Raw genomic sequence first — 11,752 nt, forward strand, 5'->3', positions numbered from 1 at the left:
CTGTGCACTGAATAAGGCCAGGGTCCTGTGCAAAACCAATATGTGATCATGTAATTAAAGATCTTAATGATACAAAAGGGGCTGAATTTAAGTTGCACGGGTAAACATAAATTTGGCATTTCCTAGCTTTGGAGTGTCTGACTCTGTAACCCAAATAACGCTATTTTAACATGGATTTTGTAATGAAATTTCCTAGTTATTTTTTAAATGGCAACAGGGAAAAAAACCAATGATATTCTGTTCAACTGCAGCAACCCCACCCACTCTATTATGCATCTTCAGTCAGGTGTGAACCCCGAGCTGTTAGCACTGCTACCTAACGTCTCCCACCCAAGCTACTAGACGAACCACGTTAGCAGGCAGTAGGAAAAGACTGTTACCCCAGCCAGTCTCCATGATGTTTAGGTACCAAGGTCCTACAAGGGGCAGAGGTTCATTTATAGAATGCTGCTTTTACTGCACTAATCTTGATGAAAACTCCCAGTTTATAACGGGCTGCGCTCTGGATTCACTTCTCAGGTTCTGGTCTGTCTCAACGCAGGCAAACCTTGCATTAACTTCAACAGCCCAAATCCTGATATTGTAGCTCAGGGAAAGTCCCAGGCTGAGCTAGCAGGGCTGACAGAGCTGGGTATAAGCAGTCATTGGGAATACTCACCCCTGGAAGCACTTGGAAGAATTTCTCTCCCCTCCGGGGCCTGCTGGTCCCCGACACACAGCTCTTCCCCTCGTTCAAGCTTGGTTATCATCTCAGGTTTGGCATCTGCATGGCCTGTTTATTTAGAGAGAAAATCGCATTTGGACAGAGCCAGTCCCTGGCACCTGCAGAGCTCACTTGTCTGCCTGATTTTGGGGCTCTAAATGTGAAGCTGGTTTTAACTTTCACTGAAGGGAAACATCAGTTTCTACTCTTGTACTGCAGAGACGGCTTCAAAAGTCTCACTGATCATCAGGGTTGGAAGTGCATCGCTGATTACTGATGGTGCCCCCTACAAAGGGTTAACGTACAGGGAGGGGAAAACCAGTCTTGGGATCTGTGAAACATCTGTGGATCCCTGCATATTTGGAGGTCACCAAACCAATCGGCAGCAAAGTGAGCGCTAGCCAGGCTAGCTTGGTTGGGGCTAGGGCTCTCTCCTGGCTGCTGGCCAGCTCCCTGCAGCAGAACTGATTCCTGCTTTGGCAAGCAGGGTGGCTGCTTGGCTAACACCTGAGTGAGTGTTACAAAGGGCACAGGCTATTTCAGGCCATCCCAGGATATTTCAAATGCTTATTGAAGGGATTCTGAGTGTGTCTGAAGCAGTGAACATGCCTCCAAAATCCCATATCCTCCAGCCCAAGTCACTTGTTACCTAGAAGAAACAGATTCTCATAGTTCTCCAGCATCACGGCCCGGTACAGCTCCTTCTGCCAGTCTGCCAGCATCTCCCACTCCTCCCGGGAAAACCAGACAGCCACCTCCTCAAACATCACCCGGCCCTGCAATGACAAGCATTCCATGCTCAGCCCTTGCTGCTTCCACCTCCTGCCGCCCCAGACTCAGCCCGGCAGGAGGGTCACACCTGTGGGCACCCGCCTGACAGCAGACACCTGTCCTAAGGGCAGCCCACCTCACATGGGTGTAACGTCAAGGTCCTGGAAGGGAACAGGAGGCACCCTTTGCTTTCTCAGGGCTCACTGGGCTGACTGACACTATCCGAGGCCTGTTCAGAGCTCTCTCATGTCTTATTCGGATGGTGCATATACTATCCTAGGCTATTAACAGGGAAGCCAGGCCTGAGTCCAGCCTCCACTCAGACATGCTGCTCAGGCCCTGCACCCGGGGCTTTTATTATCTAATTCATGCATTTCAGTAGTGCCCAGAGGCCCCAGTCAAGCTCAGAGCCCCACTGCACTCGGTGCTTCACACACACAGACTAGGGAACAGTCCCGGCCCCAAAGAGCTGACAACGTAAGTGGGCAAGACAAACATGAACAGGGAAAGGAGCGCACAATAATAGAATCATAGCAATGCAGGGCTGGACGCAACCTCGAGAAGTCCAACCCCCTGTACTGAGGCAGGACCAAATAAAGCTAGACCATCCCTGACAGGTGTTTGTAGCCACATCTCTCCTGAAGTGTGGTGCCCAGAACTGGACACAGTACTTCAGCTGAGGCCTCACCAGTGCTGAAAGCAGCAGGACAATGACCTCCTGCGTCTTACGTACGACACTCCTGTTAATACACCCCAGAATGTTCTTAGCCTTTTTCACAACTCCATCCCATTGCTGACCCATATTCAGTGTGTGCCCCACTCTAACCCCCGGCTCCTTTTCAGCTGCCACCAAACCAGTTACTTCCATGTACAAGCAGAGCAAACCATGAAAGTGTCAGGTACCTTCCACAATATTTTTTGTTTAGATCTGTAATTTGGGGATAGGGTTTTCTTACATTATTATTAGGGCCCTACCAAATTCAAGGTCCATTTTGGTCAATTTCACAGTCATAGGATTTTAAACATTGTAAATTTCATGATTTCAGCTATTTAAATCTGAAATTTCACGGTGTTGTTATTGTAGGCGTCCTGACCCAAAAAGGAGTTGGGGGGGCAGGTTTTCAGTACTGTGACGCTTACTTCTGCGCTGCGGCTGGCGGTGGCTCTGCCTTCAGAGCTGGGCAGCCGGAGAGCAGAGGCTGCTGGCCGGAAACCCAGCTCTGAAGGCAGAGCCGCCGCCAGCCGCAGTGCAGAAGTAAGGGTGGCAATCCCGCAATACCTCTAAAATAACCTTGTGACCCCCCCGCAACTCCCTTTTGGGTCAGGACCCCCAATTTGAGAAGCACTGGTCTCCCCCGTGAAATCTCTATAATATAGGGTAAAAGGACACAAAAGACCAGATTTCACAGGGGGAGACCAGATTTCACGGTCCGTGACGCGTTTCTCATGGCTGTGGTAATTTGGTAGGGCCCTAATTATTATACATCGTCAGCATACGACAGGGCAGGAGTGGGAGGGAAGGGAACACAGGAACTGATTAGCTCAAAGGAAGATGCAGGAGACGGCCTGCATATCCCAGGTGGTGGGGGCTTAGCTCAGTTGGAGACTAGCTGGAGCAGCCAGGAGGGCATTAAACTAACAATAAAGGGGGAGGGTGCTAAGGAGGCAAAGGCGATAGAAGGTCAGACTCCGTGTCTCACAAACAATCTGAATGAATGTGACAGAGAGGAAGGGAAGAAATGTTTCCATTGCTTCTATACCAATGTAGGAGTCTGGGTAACAAGCAGACGGAATTGGAAGTTCTCACTGATGAGAAGGGATGTGATATAACGGGCATCACAGTTTTCAAGTATATAAAAGGTTGTTACACGGAGGAGGGAGAAAAATAGTTCTTCTTGACCTCTGAGGAGAGGACAAGAAGCAATGGGCTTAAATTGCAGCAAGGGCGGTTTAGGTTGGACACTAGGAAAAACTTGCTAACTGTCAGGGTGGTTCGGCACTGGAATAAATTGCCTAGGGAGGTTGTGGAATTTCCGGCATTGGGGATTTTTAAGAGCAGGTTGGACAAACCCCTGTCAGGGATGGTCTAGATAATACTTAGTCCTGCCTTGAGTGCAGGGGACTGGACTAGATGACTTCTCAAGGTCCCTTCCAGTCCTACGATTCTATAATTATTAAAGCCTGGTGGGACAATTTGCAAGACTGGCATGTTAAAATGAATGGTTGTAACCTGTTTAGGATGAACATCGGGGCTAAAAGAACAGGGGGGGGGATTTCTACACCTGTTTTAGAGTTTTTGATAACTCAGAACCTCAGGGTCTTGAACGCATATGGATCAATGTGCTAATTACAAAGCACAGGGAGGGGTCTGGTACACGCCACCTTATCAAGTCAAGGAACAGAGGGAGTTTCTCCGTAGGCACCTGTCTGTAATGTGGGGAAAGAAAAATTGGGCAGCTCTGAGGGACTTCCGCTTGGAATGATGTGCTGGGGGCCTCATGCAGCCAATAATAAAACATCACTAGGAGTTTCTAAAGATGTGGAACCATTTTTTTGTTCTGTGTTTGTACAGTACGACGAACGGCATCTGGTCTGACAAGCGCTTCTCGACACTACAGAAATGCCATTGTTACTTTTCTAACCCAAAAGGTATTGCCCCCAACACGAGGTAACTATTCTGGACCTCATTCTGGCTGGCAAAGGTAAATTAACCGCTAGCCTGGAAGCTGTGGTTGCCTCAGGACCAGTGATCATGACCTGATTACATTCAATATAGGCAAACGGAGGACAGTCCCAACCAGTAATACATATACATGGTGCTTCAGAAGGGCTAATTTCCCAAAGCTGAGGAAAATTTTCAGTGAATTTGACTGGGAGGAAAAACGCAGACAGAAAAATGTGTCTGAAAATGGGGAGTTCTTTAACAAGAGTTGATTAGAGGGCCAAAAAGCTGCAATTCCACAATGAAGAAAGAGAAATCCTACGAATGGACCCCCCACGACCCACCCCAGGGACCTTCTACATGCTTCCAAAGCCACACAAACAGGGGACTCCAGGCAGACCCATCATATCTGGCCACGGCACTCCTACTGAAGGAATATCAGGACTCACAGAAGCCATCCTCAAACCGCACACCACACAAAGGGCCAGCTTCTTCCAGGACGCTACGAGCTTCCTCCACAAACGCCGCAACATTAACAACCTCCCTAACACCAACGTCCCTCACAATGACAGTATCGCTGCCAACCTCAAATATCTGCAAGACAATGGACAACCCTCAGAGATCCACCCCAAACACATCGCCAAACTCATCCAATTCATCCTCACCCCTAACAACTTTACAGTCAACAAACACTTAGTCCAAAGCATGGGAACAGCCCTGGGTGCTAGGATGGCTCCCCAATGTGCCACCCTATTTATACATAAAAGAATTTCTAGACAAGTGCACCCCAAAAACAATGATATATTTGAGAGACACCAATGATATTTTCATCCTCTGGACAGATGACTAACTCCCTCATAGATTTTCACCACAACTTCTACAACCACCACCCGTCCACTAAACTCTCTTTGGAACACTCCCACACCAGCATCAACTTCCTGGTCACCTCGATCACCTTCAGCAATGGAGCCCTACAGATAATTACATACAAGAAATCCACGGATCACCACACCTATCCTGACAGATCCAGTCACCACCCAAAACACACCAAGAAATCTGTTATCTACAGCTCAGCACTCAGATACCACAGACTATGCTTGGAGGTGAAAATCCGGAACTCACACCTTAACACACTCAAAACCGCCTTTACCAAACACAGACACTCCACCAGAGAAGTAGATTGTATCCTGGAACAGGCCACCCACATACCCCGAGAGAGCCTGCTTCCATACAGAAATAAAGCCCCCTGACTATACACCCCTACTTGTCACCTACCACCCCACACTGGAACCCATATGGGGAATCATCAAACAACCCATCCCCAATGGAGACCCCATCCTGAAAGAAATCTGTCCTGAACCCCCACTTCTGGCAACCAAACAGCCCCCCACAACTCCAGGCTCATCATCAGAAGCAAGCTCCCCACAGACCTGGTCACACCAACTCAAAGCAGCACCAGACCCTGTCAAAACAGATGCAAAACCTGCAGACATATCTCCACTGCTACAATGCTCAACACCGCCTACAACACACCTTTCAAGATCCATGGATCCTACACATGCCCATCACAACATGTGGTGTACCTCATCCAGTGTACTAAATGCCCCGATAGCAACCAGGTGGGTCACACCAGACGGTCACGACACTCTTGAATGACCTCGCACAGGCAAATGATAAAAGTCAAAAACACCCTGTCAGCTGTGGGTGGGTGAACACGTCTCACAAAGCGATCACTCTACATCCGACCTCTCAGTCCTCGTCCTCAAAGGCAACCTGCACAACACTTTCAAAAGAGGAGCCTGGGAGATTAAATTCATAACCCTGTTAGGTACTGGGACCGAACAACCATGGAAAATCATGGACCAAACAGAGACCCAACAATCTGTAAACTTTTTTGTCCTCTGACTGCAGATATGTTAACGAGCCACTCCACCTTGAATGGTCCCAACTAATTACGCTAAACAATCTCTTCCACCTTGTATTTAGCTGCGACGCTTCAGTACTTTTCCCAGACCCGAAGAAGAGCTCTGTACAGCTCCTCTCTCCCCCCACAGAAGCCGGTCCAGTCAAAGACAGGACCTCACCCCCCCTTGTAGCGCAAATCAAGAGGGCAGCTTTGGCTAACAGCCCATCCCGGTTCAAAGGTGAAGGCAACAATTAGATATAAAAATCAACAGAAAAGTGAAAAGAAGGGAAGCTAGACAGCAATCAACGGACATTCGCAGATAAGAAATGCAGAAAAAAGACAGGAGCCAACCTCCCCTCCCGCCCTGGGGGCAGGACCCCACACGCCCCCCACCCTAGGGCCTCCCACCAACCCACATAGACTGGGGGTAGGCAGGACTCGCCCTGCCCCCCCAAAATGGATAAAACAACCTAACAAATTCCACCACACAAAAGGAACCATGATTAGAAAACACCGGGACGTGCTGGGGCTGGATCGGTCCCTGCTGGCCCAAGGCTCTGGGACTTTAATGGGGACGGGTAATGAAGCCCCGCGGGGCGGGCGGATTCTCCATCCCCGGCCAGGTTTCAGCCCAGCCGGGCTGGTTTCCGAAGAGCTCTGCGCTGGGGTCGCCTGCAGGCGGGTCTCCGGCCGCGGTGACCCAGGGGCCAGCCCATCCCTGGGACTCCCCGGACACACCCGCAGCTCGCCCGGGCCTGGACCGGGCACGCGGGGCGGGGCGACCCGCCAGCTGCCAGGCGGCTCGGCTCTCCCCAGCCCGGCGGGCTGGAGCTGCCCCTTCCCCTTCCCCGGCCGCGGGCTCCCCCCACGCCGCCCCCCGGAGCCAGGGGCTGGAGCGGGCCGGGGAAGGCGGCCGGAGCCCGGCGCAGGCTCCAGGCCCCGCTGTGGTGGCTGCGGGGCCAGGGGCCGCTCCCCACTCGCACGCCCCGCAGCCGGGCCCTGAGCCCCGGCCTACCTGAGCCGGGGGCGCCCCGGCCCGCGGCCTCTCCCGCCCCATGGCGCCGGGCTGCCGGCCGCGCCCCGGGAGGACGGGAAGCGAGCTCCGGAGCAGGGAGCGGGCGAGACGGGCCGGGAGTCCTGCCACAGGGACGCCTGGCGGCCCCGCTCGGCATAGCCCCGGCCTGCCGGTCTCCTCCCCTTCCCCCGCCCGCCGGTCTCCTCCCCTTCCCGGCGCGTCCTGCCCCGGGGCCGCGCCGCCCGCAGCTGGGCTTCGGGGTGTCCTGCAGCTCTGCGCCCCCAGCCCCTTTCCCCGCCCTTCCCGGCTGTGGCCGCGGGCCAGTTCAGGGGGGAGGCGCTAACCCGTGCCCAGCCTGGGCAGGGCAACCCTTAAAAACGGGGAGCCTGCGGGCACTGGTACTGGGAACCCCCAACCCGGGCTCTGGTTAAGGGCCTGGCAAGCTGTGATAGTCTGTTTCAAGAGGCCCGAGCCTGGGGTCTCCGCCACATGAGAGCAGGAACACAGGAACTGCCCCACTGGATCAGAGCGGGGATCATAGAATCATAGAATATCAGGGTTGGAAGGGACCTCAGGAGGTCATCTAGTCCAACCCCCTGCTCAAAGCAGGACCAATCCCCAATTTTTGCCCCATACCCCTAAATGGCCCCCTCAAGGATGGATCTAGTACCCTCTCTGACACTGGGCAGCTTCAGAGGAAGAGGCAAGAAACCGCACAGTAGATGTGGGATAATCTGCCCCATGAGGAGTTTTATCCTCTTCTCCGATCATTAGAGATTGTTTTAAACCAGTGGCTCTCAACTACCGGACCCATTTCAGGAGTCGGGTTTGTCGTGTGTACCCCAAGTTTCACCTCACTTAAAAACTACTTGCTTAAAAAATCAGACATAAAAATACAAAAGTGTCCCAGTGCATTATTAGGGAAACAGTGCTGACTGTCTCATTTTGTCTGTATGAAATTTTAGTTTGTACTGCACTGACTTTTCTGGTGCTTTTTATGTAGCCGGTTGTAAAACTAGGCAAATCTCTAGATGAGTTGATGAACCCGGGGAAGACCTCTGCGTACCCCTGGTTGAGAACCAGTGCTTTAAACTGTGAAGTGCAAGGTTTAGCTCCCTTCCCTTTTGGTTAGCATTAACTATCGAAACTCTGACTGTCCTTGTTAGCCATATAAACATCACATCCCTCTTTGAATTTTACTGCATTCTTAGACTTCATGTGGCAGATCCCCAGTCTAAGTGTGCATTGTGTGAAAAATATTTCCTGCTATCAATTTTAAATCTCCTCACCTCCCTTTCAGTTTCATTGATATAATGTACCTGCCCCGGGGCTGGGGCTTTGCAACGGGTATGTGTCTCCTTCCCCTTCTCCCACACAAGCTTCTGTATGGTGTTTGATCCCAAATACAGTCAGGTTTATTTTTAGGCTCTCCTGGGGTGCTTGGCATAGAGGGAGCAGAGCAGTTCACAAAGCGGAGTGATTTTATCCTTATAACAGCCCCCCACGGGGAATGTTGGTGCTAATATCTCCATTCAAAAAAGAACTAGCTAAGTTCCTGGAGGATAGGACCATCAGTGGCTATTAGCCAGGCTGGGCAGGGAGGGTGTCCCGAGCCTCTGTTGGCCAGAAGCTGGGAATGGGCGACGGGGGGGGCGCTGATTTGTGGGGCTCGCCAGCAGGTGGGAGGTGCTGGGGGGTGGAAGGGAGCTGATGGGGGGTTGCCGGTGCAGCCCCGGAGCTCCCACGGAGTTGGCGCCTATGCCTCTGGGGCACCTGGCACTGGCCGCTGTCGGATACTGGGCTGGAGATTAAACAATGATTAAGCAATGGACGCAAGGCCCCAGAGGAAATGTATGTGATAGTCGGTAACTGAAACCCGGTCTCCTGAATGCTGGCCCTGTGCCTTAATGACCAAACCATCCTTCCTCCCACGTGTCTTTTCATCTTGGGCTTTGTGACGGAGTCACAGGCCCGGTGCTCTGGAACTGCTCTGTATGAAGCCAGCCAGGACTCCGGGTAACGTGACTCCCCTCAGGGCATGCTGTTCAGGGCAAAAAACCTCCTCAGCTATGGCCTTCCCAGTCCGACCTCAGAGCATTCAGCCCCGCTGTTCACACCGCACACTTCCCCTTGGCGGGTCCACATGGACGGGACCCCTGGGGAAGCCAGAGGGCTCTGCACCCCAACTCTGCAGCCAGCCGTGACTCTCAGCCAGTGTATAACACAGAAGGTTTATTAGTCAACAGGAACACCACGTAGAACAGAGCTTGTTAGCACAGAAATCAGTGAGTTTCAGCAAAGTCCATCTTGGAGAATCCTGGGCCAGACTCCAAGTCCCAAACAGGAGATTGCCCAGCTTCCAGCAACCCAACCTCCGACACACTCGTTGCCCCTTCTCTTGGTCTTTTTCTCGCTTCCAGGGCAAAGTGTCACCTGGTCGCATCCCCCTCCTGCTTACGGAGGGCATTGGCCATCGCCTATGTGCAGGCAGCTGGAGCTGCCCCCGGGGTCTCGGCAAAAGTCACACATCCTTATCCCCACCACCCAGGCACTGGTGCAATACACAGGGAAACTGAGGCACACACAGTATTCGTGTAAAAGGGTAAGATTCACATAGGCTTGCATACAACATAATAAGGAGGAAAAATCCACTTGGTCACAGGCTTCGTAGTAGGTTTAATGCCCTGTGCTTACCTGAATTTTGATTCTTCTTGAACTTCATTGTGGCGGGAACTTTAAAGTGGCACCGTCTTGCTCCTTACTCCCTCTGCACGGGCAGCGTCTGAGCTGCTACGTTTTAGCGACACAAAATTTTTACTGGTTTTTACTCCTGTCAGCCCTGCAGTGGTGGAGAGTGGGTGAGTGAGCTGGATTTTAGTCCACCTCAGGCATCATCAGCAGAATGTTAACCATGTTCTAATTGTGCAGTCTTCATGAGTGGTGGGTGACCCACCAGCTTGCGGAGACTAGCCCCTGGCCGGCCCTGCCCCTCCCACCAGAGCCCAGAGCCCCCACCCCCACAGTCGCCAGCCCTCCCCCCCCCCAGAGCACCTGGCAGGCAGCACGCAGCCCCCCCAGCCCTCAAGCAGGTGGGTGCCCCCTGAGTGCCAAGCAGGGCGGGCGGCATGCAGCCCCCCCCAGGTGAGCAGCACGCAATCCCCCCTGAGCGCCAGGCAGCGCACCCCCAGGACCCAGGGACCCCCCAGCGCTGGGCGGCCCCAGCCACTCCAAGTCCCCTAGCCCCAGCACACTTCCCTGAAGAGGAGCAGCCAGCCTGCCTGGGCTGGGGGGCCGAGGGGGAAGGGCAAGCAGCAGGGGGCCTCCCTGGCAGAGCATGGGCGGGGCCATGCTGGGCTCTTTGGGGTGGCACCCCATGGCAGTCTTTATTGCTGGTGATGTATGAGCACAGGCTCTGACTTGTGCTTTTCCCGGTGGGTGCGCCATCCCCGCTCCGTCCCCAGGCCCCGCCCACGCTCCCCCTTTTCCTGCTCTCACTCCACTTCTTCCTGCCCCTGCTCAGCCCCTCTCCTGAGGCCCCGCCCTTGCTCCGCCTCTTCCCACTCACGGTATGCCCCCTCCCCCGAGCGCCTCCCGCCAGCCGCCAAACGTCAGCCTCGCTGGGCAGCTGTGGCTTGTGGGTGCTGAACATCCCCTATTTTTCCCCCATGGGTGCTTGAGCCCCGGTGCACCCACGGAGTGGGCACCTACGGTTCATGGGCCAACGTTGAGGCATCTTGGTATGGGGAAATATAGGCTGTTTTGAGCCTCAAGCTTTGCACCTTTTTGCTCAGGATCCAGAGCTGTCAATCTGGCACGTTGCACCTGGTACAAAGGTGTTTCCGGGGCATGTTTCTGAGGGCTGGGAGGAGGGCATCTTCCATCCACCCAGGGAGGATGGGCAAGGTCGTGTGTGGTGACCAGAATGACTCTGTAGATGGTGGATGAAGCAGACGGGGTTTCTTAGCTTGGAGGGGAATGGCAGGTATGGAGCACGTCAGTTCCATGCTTCAAAGGTCTGTGAGGTGGGTGAGTTTCAGTAGGATCTCATAAACACCAAGCAGGAAAAGGAATTGTTTAGGGTGTTATAAAGAGAGAACTAGCTGTAATGGGACGGATTAAGAAAGGGCAGATATATGATGAATATCCGGAAAGCTTACTGACAGCAAGTAATCTCCATCTGTCTATTTAGGTTCTTATCTTGCTGCCAATCACCGCAGTATCTGAGTGCCTTCATTATACTGAAGTATGAGGGTGCAGAAGAGTTTCCAAAGGGAAGTAGTGGGAAAAGACTGGAGAAGGGCTAGATATGACCTGACTAGATGTGAAACAGTGTGGTCTAAGGATTAGAATACAGGACTGGATTCTGCCACACTGTGAGTGTAGTCACTTATCCTGCGTGATACTTACCCATCTTTGTAAAGTGCTGTGGATGGCATGGCTCCATCCTTTGGGAGTGTTTACTACTCGATCTTGTCCATCTCCAACTTGTGTAGCTCAGTGACGAGGAGACCATCAGCTAGGAGTGCGCAGGGAAGAACCCATGCTGGTTCATGTTTGAGAAGGAAGTATTTGCTAGGGGAAGCCAACATCTTCCCACCCCTCTGCACATGATGTGTGTAAACGTGATGAGTTAAAGGAATTATCCTGTAAATTAAGATCATATTACACAAGAGCTTGTCTAAAAAGACCTATGCT

At 52.7% G+C, this 11,752-nt stretch overlaps 1 protein-coding gene across 1 annotated transcript in view; it reads right to left on the reverse strand.

The window, feature by feature from the left end:
* The window catches only part of LOC311515498 (uncharacterized protein), a 14,584-nt gene extending 7,385 nt beyond the window's left edge, over positions 1 to 7,199 (reverse strand). Inside the window, exons 1-3 of the mRNA XM_084618607.1 lie at positions 7,058 to 7,199; positions 1,353 to 1,479; positions 659 to 772 (exon numbers count right to left, since the gene is read on the reverse strand). Coding sequence (XP_084474733.1) covers positions 659 to 772; positions 1,353 to 1,479; positions 7,058 to 7,099 — 283 coding nt within the window. The 5' untranslated portion in view covers positions 7,100 to 7,199. The remainder of the gene's footprint in view (positions 1 to 658; positions 773 to 1,352; positions 1,480 to 7,057) is intronic.
* Between the last annotated feature and the right edge of the window lie 4,553 nt (positions 7,200 to 11,752).

Source organism: Lepidochelys olivacea (assembly GCF_965140295.1).
Source record: "Lepidochelys olivacea isolate rLepOli2 genome assembly, chromosome: 2".
Lineage (NCBI taxonomy): Eukaryota > Metazoa > Chordata > Testudines > Cheloniidae > Lepidochelys > Lepidochelys olivacea.